This window comes from Schistocerca gregaria, chromosome 4, assembly GCF_023897955.1.
Source record: "Schistocerca gregaria isolate iqSchGreg1 chromosome 4, iqSchGreg1.2, whole genome shotgun sequence".
NCBI classification, from domain to species: domain Eukaryota; kingdom Metazoa; phylum Arthropoda; class Insecta; order Orthoptera; family Acrididae; genus Schistocerca; species Schistocerca gregaria.
The window spans coordinates 738,933,330-738,953,810 of NC_064923.1; the positions used below are offsets into that span (position 1 = coordinate 738,933,330).

At 44.9% G+C, this 20,481-nt stretch overlaps 2 protein-coding genes across 2 annotated transcripts in view; both read right to left on the reverse strand.

Annotated features, from left to right (window-relative positions):
* The window catches only part of LOC126267895 (LIM/homeobox protein Lhx9-like), a 247,950-nt gene that overhangs the window by 94,195 nt on the left and 133,274 nt on the right, over window positions 1-20,481 (reverse strand). The gene's annotated exons all lie outside the window — the stretch shown is intronic.
* LOC126267896 (LIM/homeobox protein Lhx2-like) overlaps window positions 18,519-20,481 on the reverse strand; it is a 135,369-nt gene continuing 133,406 nt past the window's right edge. The window contains exon 4 of the mRNA XM_049973207.1: window positions 18,519-18,787. Coding sequence (XP_049829164.1) covers window positions 18,519-18,787 — 269 coding nt within the window. The remainder of the gene's footprint in view (window positions 18,788-20,481) is intronic.

Genomic DNA, 20,481 nt, shown 5'->3' on the forward strand with positions numbered 1-20,481 from the left:
GTTTGGCTGCGTGATGTTCATGTTTTCAAGGAACCGCTCAAGAGCTACAGCGCCATATGGCTATACAATACATGTGTCGTCACAAAACGATGAAATGGGGAGGAATGAAATGGAGCCAAATTTAATGCACGTTCTTCGAAATGTTCCGTAGAGAATTTGGTCATTGCTGGTGACAATGGAGAACCGATAACCATTCCGTCCATCATTTCATAGCTTTTCTCGTTTGCGTTTTACGAACTTTGGAACTTGTGGATGACAATGTTGAGGAAACACTCTGAAAGTGGAATGGTTAGTGTGTAGGATGGAAGAAAGAACTGTGCTATGTTTGTCTAACGAAAAACTACTGCTGAATGTCTGTAACAGTGAACAGTTATAATTGGGCTCGGGAGAAGTCGAGTAGGTTCTCTACTTCTCGTTGACTACTTCGGCAGGATCACAATCAAGTTTTTCTTTTCTGTCAAACTATACTACTGTATTGCCAACACAATCTTCTACTTGCGCTGAAACGCTGTTTAGTACAACTGTATCGCAAACACAATCTTCTACTTGCGCTGAAACGCTGTTTAGTACAATAGAAGAAATCGAGGGAAAAAACTCACAATCTCTCTCCTCCCCTCTCTCCCTCTCTCTCCACCCTCTCTCTCTCTTACTCTCTCTCTCTCTCTCTCTCTCTCTCTCTCTCTCTCTCTCTCTCTCTCTCTCTGTTTACAACAGTATGGATAAAAAGGAAAAAATCGAGACTGGTGAATTCGTTTGGTTGCACGTGTGTTCCTGCCAGTTTCTGCACGTTGTGGTAAGCTAAGGTGCCGAAGTGAGGCTGCTTGAATATTTAATGCTGCTGTCATCGCAGGACGGGCCGATGGGAAACGCCGGCTGCACCGCTCTGGGCCGGCGCGGTATTGTGCTCGAGGAGGGCACGTGTGAATACGGGAAGCGCTCCACATATAACAGCCAACTCCCGTAAAGTGGTCTCGGAACGACACAATCGCTGAGTGTGACTCAGTCGGAGGTCGCTTAAAATCGTACGTTTGAAAGGCACTGTACTGTGCTGTCAGTCAGGTAACTGTCAGATGACCTATAATCAATACTTACACATGAAGAGCAGATAGCTCGAATAAAGCCACTGAAAGATGGACTGTAGCTCGTTAGACGCTTGTGAATTATGTGTGCGGTGAAGACGATCATACACTTCTTCGCGTTTTGTCCTGGTCCCTAGTGGAGGATATTTCTCATTGTACTACATTTATGACTTTGTGACACCGAAAATGCAGATAAAATACCTTCAGCACCAGCAAAAATTTTAGCCGTTTAATATCAGCTGATAACTTCCACCGTACTTTTGATTCTGAAGCTGTAAGCTGTATTACAGAAACTATATTTAATACCTAATCGATATACTAGTGTATTTATTTTTGACAATTATAATGAACAAACACTTCCGCACTACGATATTTTCATTGCTATTGCAATCTGATTAATTTCTTAACAGACTTGATCGCTTGTTTTACAATTTTATTGATTGTACTTTTCTCTTTCTGACACAATATGATACGAAATATGTAAATCGACAGTAGCTAAGTGCTAATTAGGTTTTAGAAAGTATTTGACCATTAATTTTGAAACAGGTCCGCATTCGAGCGAACATCTTTCAAATCGCGTACTCGCGCGCCATGCTCAAGTCACTTGTCAGCTGACAGACGACCCGAAGACAGCTGCCTGTCTCTCCCAGAGCGCTGCATGTTGAAAGGAATCGGCATGAATATCTTAGGTACACGCGCAAGCTTTAGCCGGTGCTGGCCAATCAAAGCGCTGGGCCCTTACATTTCGTTTTGGACGCCTCGCTAATCACAAACCTGTCCTACTTCTGTCTGCACACCGAAGGGACTTAATTTATACACCTGGTTTGTGCGTTTGAGGTGGGCGCGTTCGACCGATCTTTACCAGGAATGCAATGGGATCACAACAACGACTTGTATTCAGGTTGAATTTGCATACTATAAGGTTATGCGGAAATTTGTTCCATTCGCGTGGTATTTTTGTTGCGAACTTACAAATGGGGAACATTATACGTTTATTCTGTTCTTTTTTTCATCAGAACGCTTGGTGTTCGGTATCCGTTTCTAATTTAATAATCTTTGGATTCAAGTGACTCACAGTTTTTCCTAGGAGTTTCTTCGTGCTATGAAGTCCAATAGAGATGTTAAATGGTTTAATCTGATACTTTTATTTACACGCAGACATTTGAGGTACACGAAATACATTATTTATCAATGACGGGAAACATTACGTGTATTGTCTTTCTCAAAAACAAATGTTCAAATGTGTGTGAAATGTTATGGACTTAACTGCTAAGGTCATCAGTCCCTAAGCGTACACACTACTTAACCTAAATTGTGCTAAGGACAGACACACACACCCAGGCCCGAGGGAGGACTCGAACCTCCGCCGGAACCAGCCGCACAGCCCATGACTGCAGCGACTTTTTTTTTTTAGATCTCATTTTCTTCGCTTTTATTCGTTGAATCTGCTCGGGGCGGACGTCGTAAGACATCCGTTTAAGTTCGTTGTTGATCGATTGACTCAGTTTTTTATTACAGAGGGCAGCTAACCCTCTGACCGAACACGCTGAGCTACCGTGCCGGCACCGCTCGCCTAATCCCGCGCGGCCTACAAAAACAACGTCCTGGCACACACAACGAACTGAAGACCAGCGTTGAGAACTGGCACGAAGCACAGGCGGTTTCCTTCTGCAGCAAGGGTATTGAAAAATTGGGAGAACGCTACGACAAATGTCTAATTCGGAGCGGCGACTATGCAGAGAAGTAACTGGAAGTTGTAGTTAACTGTTGCAAATAAAACATTTTTGATTTTCACAGTGGTTTCCATTTTGTGACCGATCGGACCATACTTTCCGAATCCCGAATAGGCCTCTTATCTGGCACGGATCCCACAATCCTGAAGAACAGTCAAGTATTGTTCGAACGAGGTTTCTATAAGCTGCCTCCTTTGTTGATAGATCACATTTCTTGCGGATTCTTCCATTGAAGAAGGGGAAAATAAGCTGAAGACGTGAAGTGAAGTTTGTGTTAGGGAGGACATTGGACTCGGGCAATCCGTGCAGCTGTTTTATCTACACTGGCACAGTGGTGTAATGGCTGGCACTCCAGCCAAGAATGCAAGGAGACCAAGGTAGAAGTCCCGACTGCGGCACAAATTGTAATTCAGTTCTTCAGCTTCCATCATTATCGCATAGCCTCTGTCATCTGCCTTACCCGCGAATAATTTTATGCGGTAATTCCAGTTCCAATCAATCTGTAGTCACACTTCTACATATTTATGTTACCACTGATTTTTGACCAATAGTTTACTGCTCCGTAACGGGCCTTTCAGTCTCTTAACGTGCAGTACGTTACATTTATTGACGCTTAGCGTCATTTACTAGGCACGGTATGTGTGAACACCGTAGCAGACAAATGAGAATATCTAGAAAGCTACAATACAGAATCGGACGAACACTGATTAAAAGTCGTGCAATAGTCGATTTCGTCAGAAGAAAGAGTACACCGTAAAGGTCGTCGTGCGACTGTACTTGTCCCACACGTAAGTAGAGGCACACATCTAGGTGCGTGACTCTTCCTCAACACGTGCGTGCGAAGGATTCCGTTCACACTTGTGTTCATACTGCGCGCCTCTACTCCCGTGTGGGGCGAACTACAGCCGCGAGGCGACTACCCTCAAGGTAGACGGGTGTAAATGAACCTTAACATGGCTAAGTGCGCGACGGTTGCTGCGTTTGTAGAATACTGACAGAAAGATAGTGAATTTGTCTGGAAAGGTTAACAAATAATCAAAGTGGTTTCGTTCGTCCATTTTCTGTGGTGGATGGACCTTTGGTCCATCTCTTCATTTTTGTAACCATACAGATATCAAACCGCGGTGTCATATCAACGTAACCTGCCATAAAGTTGATGGTTACTATACTCTGATATAAAGGTATCATTATTGTTAATGATTATGTTGTAAAGGCGAAAACGATGCAAATACTACGTACGGCTACTGAGCCAATTGTATGAAGGAATATAAAGATATCCTCTCATAGGACGTCTTCTGATAGTTCTGATAAGAAAATGCACCTACTCGCAATGGTGCTTTCGCAATTGGAAAACTGGATACGAATTTTATTGAATTCATCAGTTTTCAGCACTCTCAGATTTATAATAGTTCTCACGTCCAAAGAGACTGATGTCTTGAAAAAGTCAAAAAGTTACGGCAGCTGTAAATCAGAGTTTTCAGCTCTTTCAGAGGTGGACGTTAGGTATTGATCTACTCACTGCAACAAAAACAACGGGCAACGAGTCTGTTGTAAAAGATTGATCAGTGCGAGTAGGTATTGCCCTCTGAAAGTTCCATATAAACTAAAATACGTACATAGTTTATCGATCGCTCGAATTTGGAATCTCGACGATATTTGCCTGCTATCGACAATGGTACTGACAAGACATAAGTCTCGAGAATTCGTAGACTTTTGCTATCGACAATGGTACTGACAAGACATAAGTCTCGAGAATTCGTAGACTTTCGAGAAAGTCTTAATTTCAAGTCTGAAGTAGGACAAAAAATGGAGGAAGAAATATTCCTTGTGTGTGATATAATTACAAAACAATTTCCGGATTTTTTTTCCTTTACTCGTACTGTGAAACCTTGCTTGTTGCGAAATTTCATGATTGTATGGCAACGGAAAGCGCGCTATATGTTTCGTTGAGGGAGTTAGCGAGTATAAAAATGTGTGACGTAAATGGCCGTATCTCTTGATTTCATTGGCTTAGAAGCTAAGATTTTTACACCGCCAAGAGACTTAGAATGTGACGTAAATTTCAACTTTAATACGTCTACCTGTTCTTGGGAAGAAGGAATCTTAACAGGCGAACGAGTAGACAGACAGTCGGATCACATTTGACAAAACAGTATTTTTTCGCGTGACACGATTACAAATCAACAATTTCCGGATTTTTGTCTTTAGTTGCTCTGCGAAATCTTGCTTCTTGCCAAGTTTCACCATTCCAGATTAACGGGAAGTACTCTAAGTTTGAATGAGTAATTTCGCGAGTATCAAACTGTGTGGCGTAAATTGACGTATTTTTGATTTCGGTGACTGTGAAGCTTCAGCTTCGTACACCGACAAGGGACCGCAGACGTCAGTGTGTGGCGCGTAGTTCAGCTTGGTATGTCTACCCGTTCCTGAGGAAAAGGGTTTTTTAACACTAGGACAGACAGACAGACAGACGGGCTGAGAACAAAGTGATCCGACAGGGGCTCCGATTTTAGTGACTGAGGTAGGGAACGCTAAAAATAAATACATCGAAAACAATATTGCCTGCATGGACGTAAGTATCTTGTGGTGCTCTGTTGCACTGTAGTAATTTGTTCGGCCACCAGTGTCAAGAGATATCATTCGAACAAACCCCACAGGTAGTGAGAAAGTGTGGGAGGAGGAGGCGGCTGGCCGCAGCTGCTGACTACCCCTGTAGGGTGTGGACGGCGTCCCGCTCGCCAGATTGAACCCAACCCGACACTAATTCGGAACAGCTTCCTGTCTGACCCGGGCGCGCAGGCGCCAGCCTCCTGGGGGACCGGGGGCGGATTTCCAACCCTCTGGAGGGGCGTGTGGCTGCCCTGCCACCGGAAAGGCTCACCCTCAGCCTCACCTTTACCGAAAATTAGAGGCCGGATGTTGGCCATAGTGGCGTAACTCCTTAGCACAGTCACATAGATACCATTGCTACTCATAGATTTACAGCTTTATCTACGACAGCAAAGTGGATAGTACTCACCCCGACAGTGAAAAACCGTGATTTGAGAGGAAATGAACTTACACTGAAGCACCAAAGAACTGATATGGGCATGTGTATTCAGATACAGAGGTATGTAAACGGGCGGAATATGGCACTGAAGTCGGCAACGCCTATATACCAGGAGATCAAAAAGTCAGTATAAATTTGAAAACTTGATAAACCACGGAATAATGTAGATAGACAGGTAACAATTGACACACATGCTTGGAATGACATGGGGTTTTATTAGAACCACCCCATATTGCTAGACGCGTGAAAGATCTCTTGCGTGACTCGTTTGGTGATGATCGTGTGTTCAGCCTCCACTTTCGTCATGCTTGGCGTCCCAGGTCCCCAGACCTCAGGCCGAGCGATTATGAGCTTTGGGGTTATCTGAAATCGCAAGTGTATCGTGATCGACCGACACCTGTAGGGATGCTGAAAGACAACATCCGACGCCAATGCCTCACCATAACTCCGGACATGCTTTACAGTGCTGTTCACAACATTATTTCTGGACTACAGCTATTGCTGAGGAATGATGGTGGACAAATTATTTCCTGTAAAGAACATCATCTTTGCTTTGTCTTACTTTTTGATGCTAGTTATTGCTATTCTGATCAGATGAAGCGTCATGTGTCGGACATTTTTTAAACTTTGGTAATTTTTTTTTGTTCTAATAAAACCCCATGTCATTTCAATTTGTGCCTCTCTACTTACATTATTCCGTGATTTATTCAGTTTTCATATTTATACAGTTCCCTGCACCATGACTTCACACTTTACTAAAGTCCAAGCCACGTCGTCAGCACTTCTGCGTGCTCGCGGTGGCCCATACACGATATTAGGCAGGTGTACGTTTCTTTGGCTCTTTAGTGTACAATGCCGTGACTATTCATCGTAGTGCATGGAGGGAGCGCAGTCGTAAATGATTAGCCATTACAAATAAAATCGCTTCTGGCTGCAGGATGGTTTTATAACTTTTTCATTACATGATCGCTTTTTGGAATTCAGTTCCCATCTTGGGTTACATCTTACGTAGATTTCTAACCGATGTAGGTATAATTTGGCAATTGCAGTTGGCTGTCAACCTTACGCAAGCGTGCATGCCTCACGTCCACGACAGCAGAGCCCAATGACAGCTCATTGCATCGCTCTCACTGCACCACAACAGACGAGGCAGTAAATGTTAGTTTGTACAAAATCGTAAATCTCCGAAATTTCTTTGCAATACTGACACAACGTTTGATTAGAATTTGTTCGTGTTTTTATTTACGTATTTTTTTAAAAACATTATATCTAAATAAAAATGTAATATAAGAAGGGGAATGTTATTACCAAAAATGGCGAGAAGTTCTTGACCGATTCGCTCTAAATTTTTATGCAGTATTGTAATACACACACACACACACACACACACACACACACACACACACACACACACACACACACACACACACTCACACTCACAAAAGAGAAACATGTATGGTTAGAACACTACTAAAAAATCTGAGTATGCAATAACTATGAACGAATCTCAAGGTCAGAAAGAGGAGGGAAGAAGAGTTGGGGAGTTGGGCAGAGGGATGGGAGGAAATTGAGACAGCAAAGTAATGGAGATCTACATCTACATGGATACTCTGCAAATCACATTTAAGTCCCTGGCAGAGGGTTCATAGAACCGCCTTCACAGTTCTCTATTATTCCTGTCTCTTATAGCGCGCGGAAAGAATGAACACCTGTATCTTTCCGTACGAGCTCTGATTTCCCTTATTTTATCTTGGTAATCGTTTCTCCCTATGTAGGTCGGCGTCAACAAAATATTTTCGCATTCGGAGGAGAAAGTTGGTGATTGGAATTTCGTGAGAAGATTCTGTCGCAACGTAAAACGCCTTCCTTTTAATGACGTCCAACCCGAATCCTGTATCATTTCTGTGACACTCTCTCCCAAATTTCGCGATAATATAAAACGTGCTACATTACTTGGAACTTTTTCGATGTACTCCGTCAGTCCTATATCCCACACCTAGCAGCAGTATTCTTAAAGAGGACGGACCAGCGTAGTGTTGGCAGTCTCCTCAGTAGGTGGACACAGACACGGAACAGGGGCAGGTGGAGAGAGAGGGGCAGGGGGATACGGACATGGAAAGAAGGGAGGAGGGGAAGGAGATTGGGCAGGAGAAGATGAGAGATAGAGGAAGGAGGAGGAGATGGACATAGAAGAGGGGAGGAGATGATGAGCAGAGAGACCTAGTAGATAGTGTTGGATGTTCCATGCGGCTTTTCGCGGATGATGCTGTAGTACACAGAGAAGTTGCAGTGAAATGCAGGAAGATCTGCAGCGGATAAACACTTGGTGCAGGGAGTGGCAACTGACCCTTAACATAGACAAATGTAATGTATTGCGAATACATAGAAAGAAGGATCATTTATTGTATGATTATATGATAGCGGAACAAACACTGGTAGCAGTTACTTCTGTAAAATATCTGGGAGTATGCGTGCGGAACGATTTGAAGTGGAATGATCATATAAAATTATTAGTTGGTAAGGCGGGTGCCAGGTTGAGATTCATTGGGAGACTCCTTAAAAAAAGTAGTCCATCAACAAACGAGGTGGCTTAGAAAACACTCGTTCGAGCTATACTTGAGTATTGCTCATCAGTGTGGGATCCGCAACAGGTCGGGTTGACAGAGGAGATAGAGAAGGTCTAAAGAATAGCGTCGAGTTTCGTCACAGGGTTATTTGGTAAGCGTGATAGCGTTACAGAGATGCTTGGCAAACTCAAGTGGCAGACTCTTCAAGAGAGGCGCTCTGCATCGCGGTGTAGCTTGCTGTCCAGGTTTCGAGAGGGTGCGTTTATGGATGAGATATCGAATACATTGCTTCCCAATACTTATACGTCCCGAAGAGACCACGAATGTAAAATTCGAGAGATTCAAGCGCGCATTGAGGCCTTCCGGCAGTCGTTCTTCCCGCGAACCATGCGCGAGTGGAACAGGAAATGGAGGTAATGACAGTGGCACGTAAAGAGCCCTCCGCCACACACCGTTGGGTGACTTGAGGAGTATAAATGTAGATGTAGATGTAGAGAGGGGCAAGGAGAAGATGGACAAGACAGAGGGAAGAGGTAGATGGTAAGTGACCGGGGCGTGTAGGAGATTCGGATGTCTATCCAATCCCAGTACATCTTAGAAACGTGTGTTTTCTTTGTTTCTTTCTTTTCCATTCAACCAGACCGAGCCACAGCAACGCTGGGAACAGCTCGTTGTGAATAAAGTGACCAATATGACTGCAGACAGGTTTGTAGATTTTATCTCTTCAGTCGATACATTCGTGTGACAAAATTAAAAACTTTATTTGGCTTTCTATGAGCCTTAGAACAGTCTGAAATAATGCGTTCCATATTACCTGTAAATGAATCCATGTTCGTCCTACGTGACATCACTGCTGGCAGTGTTTTACGATAGCGTAATGTGTAAAGACAGGAAAGCAGAAAGGTGGAAGGAGTATATAGAGGGTCTATACAGGGGTGATGTTCTTGAGGACAATATCATGGAAATGGAAGAAAATGTAGATTAAGATGAAATGGGAGATATGATACTGCGTGAAGAGTTTGACAGAGCACTGAAAGACCTAAGTCGAAACAAGGCCCCGGGAGCAGGCAACATTCCATTAGAACTACTGACAGCCTTGGGAGAGCCAATCCTGAGAAAACTTAAACATCTGGTGAGCAAGATGTTTGAGACAGGCGAAATTCCCTCAGACTTCAGTTCCAATCCGAAACAAAGCAGGTGTTGACAGATATGAAAATAACCGAACTATCAGTTTAATAAGTCACAGCTGCAAAATACTAACACGAATTCTTTACAGACGAATGGAAAAACTGGTGGAAGCTGACCTCGGGAATGATCAGTTTGGATTCCGTAGAAATGTTGGAACACGTGAAGCAACACTGACCCTACGACTTATCTTAGAAGAAAGATTAAGGAAAGGCAAACCTACGTTTCTAGCATTTGTAGACTTAGAGAAAGCTTTTGACAATGTTGACTGGAATACTCTCTTTCAAATTTTGAAGGTGGCAGGGGTAAAATACAGGAAGCGTAAGGCTATTTAGAATTTGTACCGAAACCAGATGGCAGTTATAAGAGTCGAGGGGCATAAAAGGGAAGCAGTGGTTGGGAAGGGAGTGAGATAGGGTTGTAGCCTGTCCCCGATGTTATTCAATCTGTATATTGAGCAAGCAGTAGAGGAAACAAAAGAAAAGTTCAGAGCAGGTATTAAAATCCATGGAGAGGAAATAAAATCTTTGAGGTTCGCCGATGACATTGTAATTCTGTCAGAGACAGCAAAGGACTTGGAAGAACAGTTGAACGGAATGTACGGTGTCTTGAAAGGAGGGTATAATATGGACATCAACAAAAGGAAAACGATGCTAATGGAATGTAGTCGAATTAAGTCGGGTGATGCTGAGGGAATTAGATTAGGAAATGAGACAATTAAAGTAGTGAAGGAGTTTTGCTATTTGGGGAGCAAAATAACTGATGATGGTCGAAGTAGAGAGGCTATAAACTGTAGACTGGTAGTGGCAAGGAAGGCGTTTCTGAAGGAGAGAAATTTGTTAACATCGGGTATTGATTTAAGTGTCTGTAAGTCGTTTCTGAAAGTATTTGTATGGAGAGTAGCCATGTATGGAAGCGAAACGTGTACGATAAATAGTTTAGACAAGAAGAGAATAGAAGCTTTCGAAATGTGGTGCTACAGAAGAATGCTGAAGATTAGATGGGTAGATCACATAACTAATGAGGAAGTATCAAATTGGGGAGGAGTTTGTGGCACAACTTGACTAGAAGAAGGGATCGGTTGGTAGGACATGTTCTGAGGCATCAAGGCATCACCAATTTAGTACTGGAGGGCAGTGTGGAGGGTAAAAATCGTAGAGGGAGACCAAGAGATTACACAAAGCAGACTGAGAAGTATGTAGGCTGCAGTAGATACTGGGAGATGAAGAAGCTTGCACAGGATAGAGTACCATGGAGAGCTGCATCAAACCAGTTTCAGGACTGAAGACTACAACAACAACAACATTGTGTTATGGAATTGAAGCAAAGCAGAGAGGTAGGGAACAACAGCTGCTGGAAAAATGCTATGTTTTCTGAGATAAGGACATTAAATGTAATTCTGTGTGGAGAGACAGGAAGCTTTTGTACTGGGAAAACAAATGAGCTAGCGGTTACATAGAGTTACCAAGAGATACGGTATGTCAGTGCAATAGTCTCTGCTACGCCACTGCCGTATGGTTTCAAGAAAACAGAATAGCCGCAGTGATTACGAGCAGCGATAAAATAAAAGGCGGAGCGCGTATTTGGAACGTCGCTGGTAGTTAGAGCCCGCAGTGGGAGGACGACTCCGCCGTCTGTGCAGCTGGGAGCGGCTTACGTCGCCGGACTGCTCCAAACATGGCGGCGCTTAGCGCACGGCAGATTGGCTACAAAGAGATTAAGAAGTGGCGTGCGCCGGCAATTAGCGGAACACGTAGTCCCACACCACCTGCGGGCAGGAGCTACGACGGCGCGTCTGCGGAAACGCCGCGAAACGGATTCCATTTCTAGCAATTACGGAGCTGCGCAGTCGCACGTGGCGATTCTGCCGTCCGTCGCTGTGTTTCCGACGACGGCGAAAGGGTGCGAAGGAATTCATTCCCTATTACGACCGCCAGTAGTGCAGCATCTTGGGACTCAGGTTTTCTACGATTTCTACGATGTTACGCAGGGATCTCTTTTTCCTTTATTGCATTTCGATTCCACCGGAAGGGGGCGGGCTGGCAGCAGCTTAGTATGCCGCTCTTCAGCCTACAGACTTTGTTTTAAAAAGATGAAGAGAACAAATAATAAAAACAGGCGATAAAATCGGAGAATTAAATAGTAACATGGCGAATAAAAATCGTGTAACTTAAAACATAGAACAAAGGAACGATGATGGTAATAAAATACATACGAAGCAGACAAGTAAAATAATAGACAGCCAATTAAAAAAAAACACAGTGACAGCCTGGTTTCTGTTCGCAAAAGACATAAAATTCGCACCCAGTAACAGCATGGTTTCTGTTCTCAACACTAGAAAGACGAACAAAACTGAACAGTCACTGGAAGACTGCACTAGAAAGTTGGGAAATGTGACATACCACAGCCGAGAGCAGGTGGGGAGAAACTGGACAGATGATGGGAAAATAGAAAAGGGGGGAAGGAGAGGAAAAGCGAAGGGGAGAGTTACGCAGGGACTTCAGAAAGTAAGTTACACACACCGTCCCAACGCTAAGACCACTGCTCAACAAGAGCGGCGCGCCGTTGGAAGAGAATATATGTTCCAGACTCAGTCCTGCTGCGGTTACAGATGATGTGTCTAGTGCATCCGAGTTCGGACTTGCCATAAAGCCATAAGGCAAATCTTTGATCATACAAAAAGAGCGACAACGAAGGTACTCGGTTCGTTCCGAAACTACTGCCTCCTATTTTTGTTGTGTTAACTTTCCATGTCCACGCCAGATGTCGTTGGCGTAGTGTTATTCCTTCAACCTTCCTCTTTTCATCTGCAGGTGGATCCGTTGCTCTGCGATAGCTGGCGCCAGCAAAAGAGTGTTCCAAAATGGAATCTGATATGGACGCGCGTATAAAACAGTGATGTGTGATTCAATTCCTCATTGCTGAAGAAATTGCGCCGATTGTGACCCATCGACGCTAGCTAAAAGTGTGAGGAGGCAATACAATGGACGTGAGCAATGTGAGGCGATGGGTGCGGCATTTTCAAGGTGGTGAAAATGATGTGCATGAAGGCCACGGTCCGGTCGACCGTGCACAGCTGTCATACCTCGCAATGAAGAGCGTCTTCATCAGCTTAGCCGTGCTGACTGGTGGATAACGACCAGAGAATTAAGTGCAAAGCTGGATGTCGGCTGTAATTCTTTGGAAACAATGTTGGAACATCTTGGTTGTCGCAAAGTCTGTGTGAGATGGGTCCCGCGGGTGCTTAGAGAAGAACATAAAACTCGATGTGACTCTTCAAGCTTTCCCGGCGGATATGTTGTAAAAAGTATTCACGGGTTTGCCGTCGGATGACGTTGTGCAAATTCGACAATATTTCCTCAGAGCACCTGTCCGACATCTTCAGGTAGTTCAAACTGGCTGGTGGCTAGTTACGACTGACGGTATTCGCACGTCGACGCCCCGTTTCTAGAACACGCGAGCGAAGAATTCGTAGACGCGGAAATCGCGCATGAGCAATTATTTGCCATATTCAAACTCCCTCTGCCGAAAATCGTAGAGCGGCTCTCCTGCGCGTGCGCTGTACACTGTGTTTGTCAACAGTGCGGCCGTTCTAAGACCATCTTATGACGGGTCTGTTAGCGAAGAATCTTGATTTTCGCGTCGTGATTTAGTAGCAGCCAATGTAGCGAGGGTTCCAGGCTGTGATCAGTTGAAATCCCGCATCCTTGTTGACGACATTATCTTCTGTAGGGATATGTATTGCTTCCTTAATGACGCAATGACACAAAGGTTCCAGGCTGTGCTCAGTTGAAATCCCGCATCCTTGTTCATGACATTATATTCTGTACGGATGTGTATTGCTTCCTTAATGACGCAATGACACAAAGACGATGCCGGGGATAAAACGTCCGTCTTTTCATAAATCATGCGATGCCCTGTATTCAGACAGTGTTCAGCAATTGCCGACTTTTCCGGTTGACGAAGGCGTGTATGACGCTGATGTTCATCGCAGCGTTCTTGTACTTTGTGGCACTTGTGGCCTATATACGCTGTCCCACACAGCAAGGAATCTGGTACACATCACATTTCCTCAGTCCAAGATCATCCTTAACCGAATCCAACAGGTTTCTCAGTTTTGCAGATGGTTGAAAAACACACTTAATTCCATATCTTCCGCGGTCTCTTCCGATTCTTGACGACATGGCACCAAAATACAAGTAAAAGGCCAAAGTGGTGGGTGCCTTCGTATCTTCATTCGCCGGTCGGTGTGGCCGAGCGGTTCTAGGCGCTACAGTCTGGAATCGCCAGACCGCTACGGTTGCAGGTTCGAATCCTGCCTCGGGCATGGATGTGTATGATGTCCTTAGGTTAGTTAGGTTCAAGTAGTTCTAAGTTCTATGGGACTGATGACATCCGATGTTAAGTCCCATAATGCTCTCAGCCATTTGAACCATTTTTATCTTCATTCTGCTCCACGGATTGAATTCGCCTGGGCCTGAATGCATTACGCATCTGTCTCTCAGAATAACCGTTTTGTCGGAACAATGTCTTCAATTTTTGTATTTCACTCGACAGGCTCTCAGGGTCAGATACCACTCCTCGAAGGGGAATTTGTCGGGGCATGTTGGACCAATATGAAGCTAAATACCATCGTCACCAGAGATGAGGCGTCATGCCACCACCACGAGGCGGAATCCACAAGACTGTCAATTAAATGGCGGCATCCGAATTCTCCGCCAAAGAAGAAATTTTGCAGGCAAAGAGGTGCGCACAGTCTTCTGGGATAACCAAGTACGGTTCTATTGGATGTCCTGGAGCCGGGAGAAACTGCCAATTGGGCACGCTACAAGACGATACTGACCAAGCTGAAAACCTGAATTTCCTGGCTAAGTCCAGAGGAGGAGATCAACTTTTGTCTGCAACATGATAACGCCAGGCCCTACTCTAGGTTTTCGATCACACACCTCATTGCAAAATTCTCCTGGACTGTCTTACCACACCCAACGTACGCCTTCAGACTTCCATCTCTTTGGGCACCTGAAAGATGCACTACATGGCGAACATTTTCAAGGTTCGGATGCTTTTGTCAAAGCTGCAAGGAAGTGGTTAGCCTCAGCTGTTTCCGATTTGGCAAAAGTGCATTACGAATGGTGGTGACCATGTGGAAAAACGAAGTCTATAGCTGAAAAATTGCTCTATCTAGCTCTTCTGTAGTTTCCATGAATAAAAATGGGAGGCGTTACCTTCTGAGTGACCCTCGCAGTTCTTTTCTTTCAATTCTTCATGTAACTCATAGTTGATTTTGACCACTGTACACAACGGAAACATCGTCACAATGAGAACAACAAACTGAATGTACAAAAGGTTTTATTTGTTATTTATGGCTCGCCTAACCATGGAAAAATTGTAGGACGGCGAGGGATATTGAAAGCCAACAATTATTTGCTCTAAATATTGATATAAATCACAGTAAAATTACTAGACAGAAAAGTTCTGTAAAACTCAAATCAAATTACAAAATGACTCTAACACTTTGGGAAGGTACCAGAATGTCTGGAAGACTGTATGGATAAGATGCGACCAGATCTGCTCATCTGGGCAGCTAGTGAAAGTGAGAGCAAAGTTAACGATAAAAATGGTAACCAAGTTAGCAGTTTAAGTTTCGTGGCAAAGTAAGTGAGTACCGAGCTGTTCAGGATGTAGATCGCGCTATCACACTTTGCAACACTTACATTTACTTATATCAGCCATCGTGCATCAATCAGCAGCGGGCAAATACGACTCCCTCTCAACAATTGCCCGGAGAAAAATCCGTAGAATCTAAGTTCACAGCCATACACTCTCTATTCACAAAAATTCTGTATGGACAGGACGATACAATATTGTTGGCAATGTGACGAACGAGAAGATAGCTTATACCAGAGAGGGGAAAAAAACCAGAGAGGCAGCAGAAACTTCCCACTAATACACTGACTCACACTGGTACCAGCCTGGAACAGTGTTTGCTCGATTGATCGAGTACTTCGCAGCAAGCGCGGTGGCAGGGCAACTCAGTTTGATTGCACAACGGAAATTTTGAAGCGAAAGCAACTGTCGTTGTCATACTGGATTGGTGGCGCCGCGGTGTTTCTGCTTTCACGTCTGTAGAGAAAATGCAAAAATGTCAAACTCAATTATTTTCTAGGCACGGCTGTGGTGGCACAGAGCCTCCTGCCCACAGCTGCTTTCTTGTCTATCTGTGTCTTCGTCATTATTCGTTAACAGCTGTTTGCCGCTGTTGGACGACCCCTCTTTCATTCCATCAAGGAAAACTTCATTCGGTATTTTTGATGCAGAGTGTGGTCACTTATCTCCCAGAACACGTTGAGCTACTATGCCGGAGTCCACAGGACCACAGCGATGGCACACAGCTTTCAGCATTAATGACTTTTACAAATGATGCGTCATTCTCTGACATTCTGTTATAGAAAACTCGTACCTACAGTGAACCGTTTGTAATAAACATTCAGTGTGCCGTTGACTTGAAACCACGTATTGTTGTAACACTTAACTTACAATAAACGAAAAACGAAGTACGATGAATGGAGCGTGGCGTTTCAAAGAAAGCGAGCGGTGGACGTCAGGTGGTCAATTTTCTGTTTAAGCCTAAGGCGACTGTGGCGTCCTTCATTTTTCCACGTGTCGCAGCGACGGATCACCAACGAAAGCGTCACATGTCCACACCTCGTGAGACAATGCAGAGAGGTTTGGACTTTAACCGAGTATATTGGTCCAAAGTCTGATGATGAGAACCTTATGCCACTACGGCTCCTCCACCTGCTGCGCAAAAACTAGCAACGAAAATTTCATCCACAGCCAGGAGTCTACAACTACATCTACATCTATACTCTGCAAGCCACCTGACGGCGTGTGGCGGAGGGTACCTTGAGTACCTCTATCGGTTATCCCTTCTATTCCAGTCTCGTATTGTTCGTGGAAAGAAAGATTGCCGGTATGCCTCTGTGTGAGCTCTAATCTCTCTGATTTTATCCTGATGGTCTCTTAGCGAAAAATACGTTGGAAGGAGCAATATACTGCTCGACTCCTCGGTGAAGGTATGTTCTCAAAACTTCAACAAAAGCCCGTACCGAGCTACTGAGCGTCTCTCTTGCAGAGTCTTCCACTGGAGTCTATCTATTATCTCCGTAACGCTTCCGCGATCACTAAATGATCCTGTAACGAAGCGCGCTGCTCTCCGTTGGATCTTCTGTATCTCTTCTACCAACCCTATCTGGTACGGATCCCACACCGGTGAGCAGTATTCAAGCAGTTGGCGAACTAGTGTACTGTAACCTACCTCCTTTGTTTTCGGATTGCATTTCCTTAGGATTCTTCGAATGATTCTCAGTCTGGCATCTGCTTTACCTACGATCAACTTCATATGATCATTCCATTTTAGCGGTTCTAGGCGCTACACTCTGGAACCGCGCGACCGCTACGGTCGCAGGTTCGAATCCTGCCTCGGGCATGGATGTGTGTGATGTCCTTAGGTTAGTTAGGTTTAAGTAGTTCTAAGTTCTAGGCGACTAATGACCACAGCAGTTAAGCCCCAGAGTGCTCAGAGCCATTTTGAACCATTCCATTTTAAATCACTCCTAATGCGTACTCCCAGATAATTTATGGAATTAACTGTTTCCAGTTGCTGACCTGCTATTTTGTAGCTAAATGATAAAGGATCTTTCTTTGTATGTATTCGTAGCACATTACACTTGTCTACATTGAGATTCAATTGCCATCCCCTACACCATGCGTCAATTCGTTGCAGATCCTCCTGCATTTCAGTAGAATTTTGCATTGTTACAACCTCTCGGTATACCACAGCATCATCCGCAAAAAGCCCCAGTGGACTTCCGATGTTATCCATAAGGTCATTTATGTATATTGTGAATAGCAACGGTCCAACGACTCTCTACTGTGGCACACCTCAAATCACTCTTACTTCGGAAGACTTCTCTCCATTGAGAATGACATGCTGCGTTCTGTTATCTAGGAACTCTTCAATCCAATCACAGAATTGGTCTGATGGTCCATATGCTCTTACTTTGTTCATTAAACGACTGTGGGGAACTGTATCAAACGTCTTGTTTAAATCAAGAAACACGGCATTTACCTGGGAACCCGTGTCTATGGCCCTCTGAGTCTCGTGAACGAATAGCGTGAGCTGGGTATCACACGATCGACTTTTTCGAAACCCATGCTGATTTGTACAGAGTAGATATCTAGTCTCCATAAAAGCCATTATACTCGAACATAATACGTGTTCCAAAATTCTACAACTGATCGACGTTAGAGATATAGTTCTATAGTTCTGCACATCTCTTCGACGTCCCTTCTTGGAAACGGGGATGACCCGTGCGGTTTTCCAATCCTTTGGAACGCTACGCACTTTTAGAGACCTACGGTAAACCGCTGCAAGAGGGGGGGGGGGGGGGGGGGGGCAAGTTGCTTCGCGTACTCTGTGTAAAATCGAACTGGTATCCCATCAGGTCCAGCGGCCTTTCCTCTTTTGAGCGATTTTAATTGTTTTTTTTTTATCCCTTTATCATCTATTTCCAATGCATACCGTCAACGTGGATGCGAAGCGCATCCGAAACGATTAACTTTTGACAAAGTGGATCCAAGAGGCCTGTATATCACGAGTTGACAGCTAATTTCCTCTTTTTCGAAGGTGATGAAAAATTCAACGTGTTTAGACAGGTCTTATTTTGTAACTGTAGGCAGATGTGTTTGCTTTCCTTTATTGACACAGCAATTATTCGCCCAGTATAATGTAAAATGTCAGGAAAAGGTTAAGAGCTGTGAGAGCGGGCGCAGGAGAGTAGCAAAGAAGAAGAAGAAGAGAGAGGAGGATAAAGAGGGAGCCGGCAGGTCCCAGGGGCGGCCGTTAGGCGATGAGTTTGGCTGACGCACCGCGTCGCGAGTAATTGGCCCGCCGGCGCGTTGACTCCGGGCAGCGCAAGACAATTAGCTCGGCAAACACGGCGGTGGCGCGCCGGCTCTGGCTCCGTGCCCCTGCTCCGCCGTTTCCATCTCGCAGATGTCCTGCTGGCCGCGAGGGGCGTGCGGACTGAGGACACGGGAAAGGGTAGGCTCCGCCGGGCTCCAGAGGCCTGTTCAAAAGCGCACCAGCCGACTCGCACTTCGACGTACTTTCTGGAAAAGTTCGCAAGGCCGTTGTGAATTCTCATTTAGCATACTACTTGTTCTTCACTTCTTTTATTTTCGTACTGTTCTGCTAGGATCATGTGGCAACTTCATTCCCTCTTCTGTCTTTGTTGTTTCATGATTTTCCTCTACCTTCTCTCAATGAAGAATTTTCTTTTCTTCTGTGCACGAGAAATGGGCAGGCCATTTGGCAAGCCTCTTTTCATTCTTACATCATCTTTAACAATGCAAATAGATGGAGAGGTGAATTAGCTTGACAAAGTAGGAGGACAAAAAGAGAGCTGGTGCATTTTGTTAGTGCAGGTTGCCTACATCAGAGGCAAGTATATACCCAGGGGCAAATTTGTTGTTCTCCTTTGATTGACAGGTGGTTAACCTATTGTCCTGCTGTGTGGATTAAGACCCCCTTGGCATAATCCTCCCATTTGATTGACTGGTCCTTAACCTGTTGTCTCTGCTCCCCCACCCTCTCCTCCTCCCAATCCCTCAGGAAACCCCTAGCCGAGCCCCTCCCACTCATTGGTACATGTACACTTTCAGGTCTGAGTCATTCAAATAGCCCCCTCTCACACTTATCAATTTGATTGACTAATTAAATGATCAATTACTTAACCCCTCTCCCTATGATAAACCCTCCACCCTTCCTCCTCCCCTCTCCCCCTACCATCCTCTCCCACCTGGAAATTGGTGGCTCTGTGGTGGAGAGGAAGGATCTTTTGACAAGAAATTCAAGGGAGTATTGTTTATTTATAAAAAGTTCAGTTTGTAGGGGTTGGATTTCGCTTGTTCATCATTCTCTTCTGGGGATGAAGCATGTCTTGCTGGAAGTAATTACATCGATCACTTCTCTTTTTATTCCAATCGCAGAAGAAATAACATTATGAAATACACAACACACGTAATGACAGGGTCAGTGGGACTAGCCAATCAGTCTAGGGCCCTGCAGTCCTGGACGGTGCGGCTGGTCCTGGCGGAGGTTCGAGTGCTCCCTCGGGCATGGGTGTGTGTGTTTTCCTTAGGATAATTTAGGTTAAGCAGTGTGTAAGCTTGGGGCCTGATGACCTTAGCAGTTAAGTCCCATAAGATTACACACACATTCGAACATTTTTTGTAATGATGGGGTTAAAAATCTTGTGATCGCGAAGCATGTGCCGTCCACTGGACCACACAGAACACCACCTGCACATGGATGCCAAACTGTGCTATACCGACCGATGGGAGCCTGAGAAGCGGCTGCCACAGGCGGATGTCAGAACGTGTTCCGCGATTGACAGACTGGACGTGACTCTAATCCTCGAAGAAAAGCATCAGGTGGCGGCATATCTTTCACACTTGGCACCTGAGAAGTTCCTGTCGAAACACGTGCTCTTTCTTCTATCCTGCCGCCACCTGCCAATTCTGGGATTGCGCTCGGTGGCGGTGGCGGTCGGTTCAAATGGCTCTGAGCACTATGGGATTCAACATCTGAGGTCATCAGTCCCCTAGAACTTAGAACTACTTAAACCTCACTAACCGAAGGACATCACACACATCCATGCCCGAGGCAGGAATGGAACCTGCGACCGTAGAGGTCGCGCAGTTGCAGACTGAAGTGCCTAGAACCACTCGGCCACCCCTTACGGCGTGGCGATCGAGCCGAAGTGCATACAAATCAGCGTTTACACTGTAAACCCCCACACAGA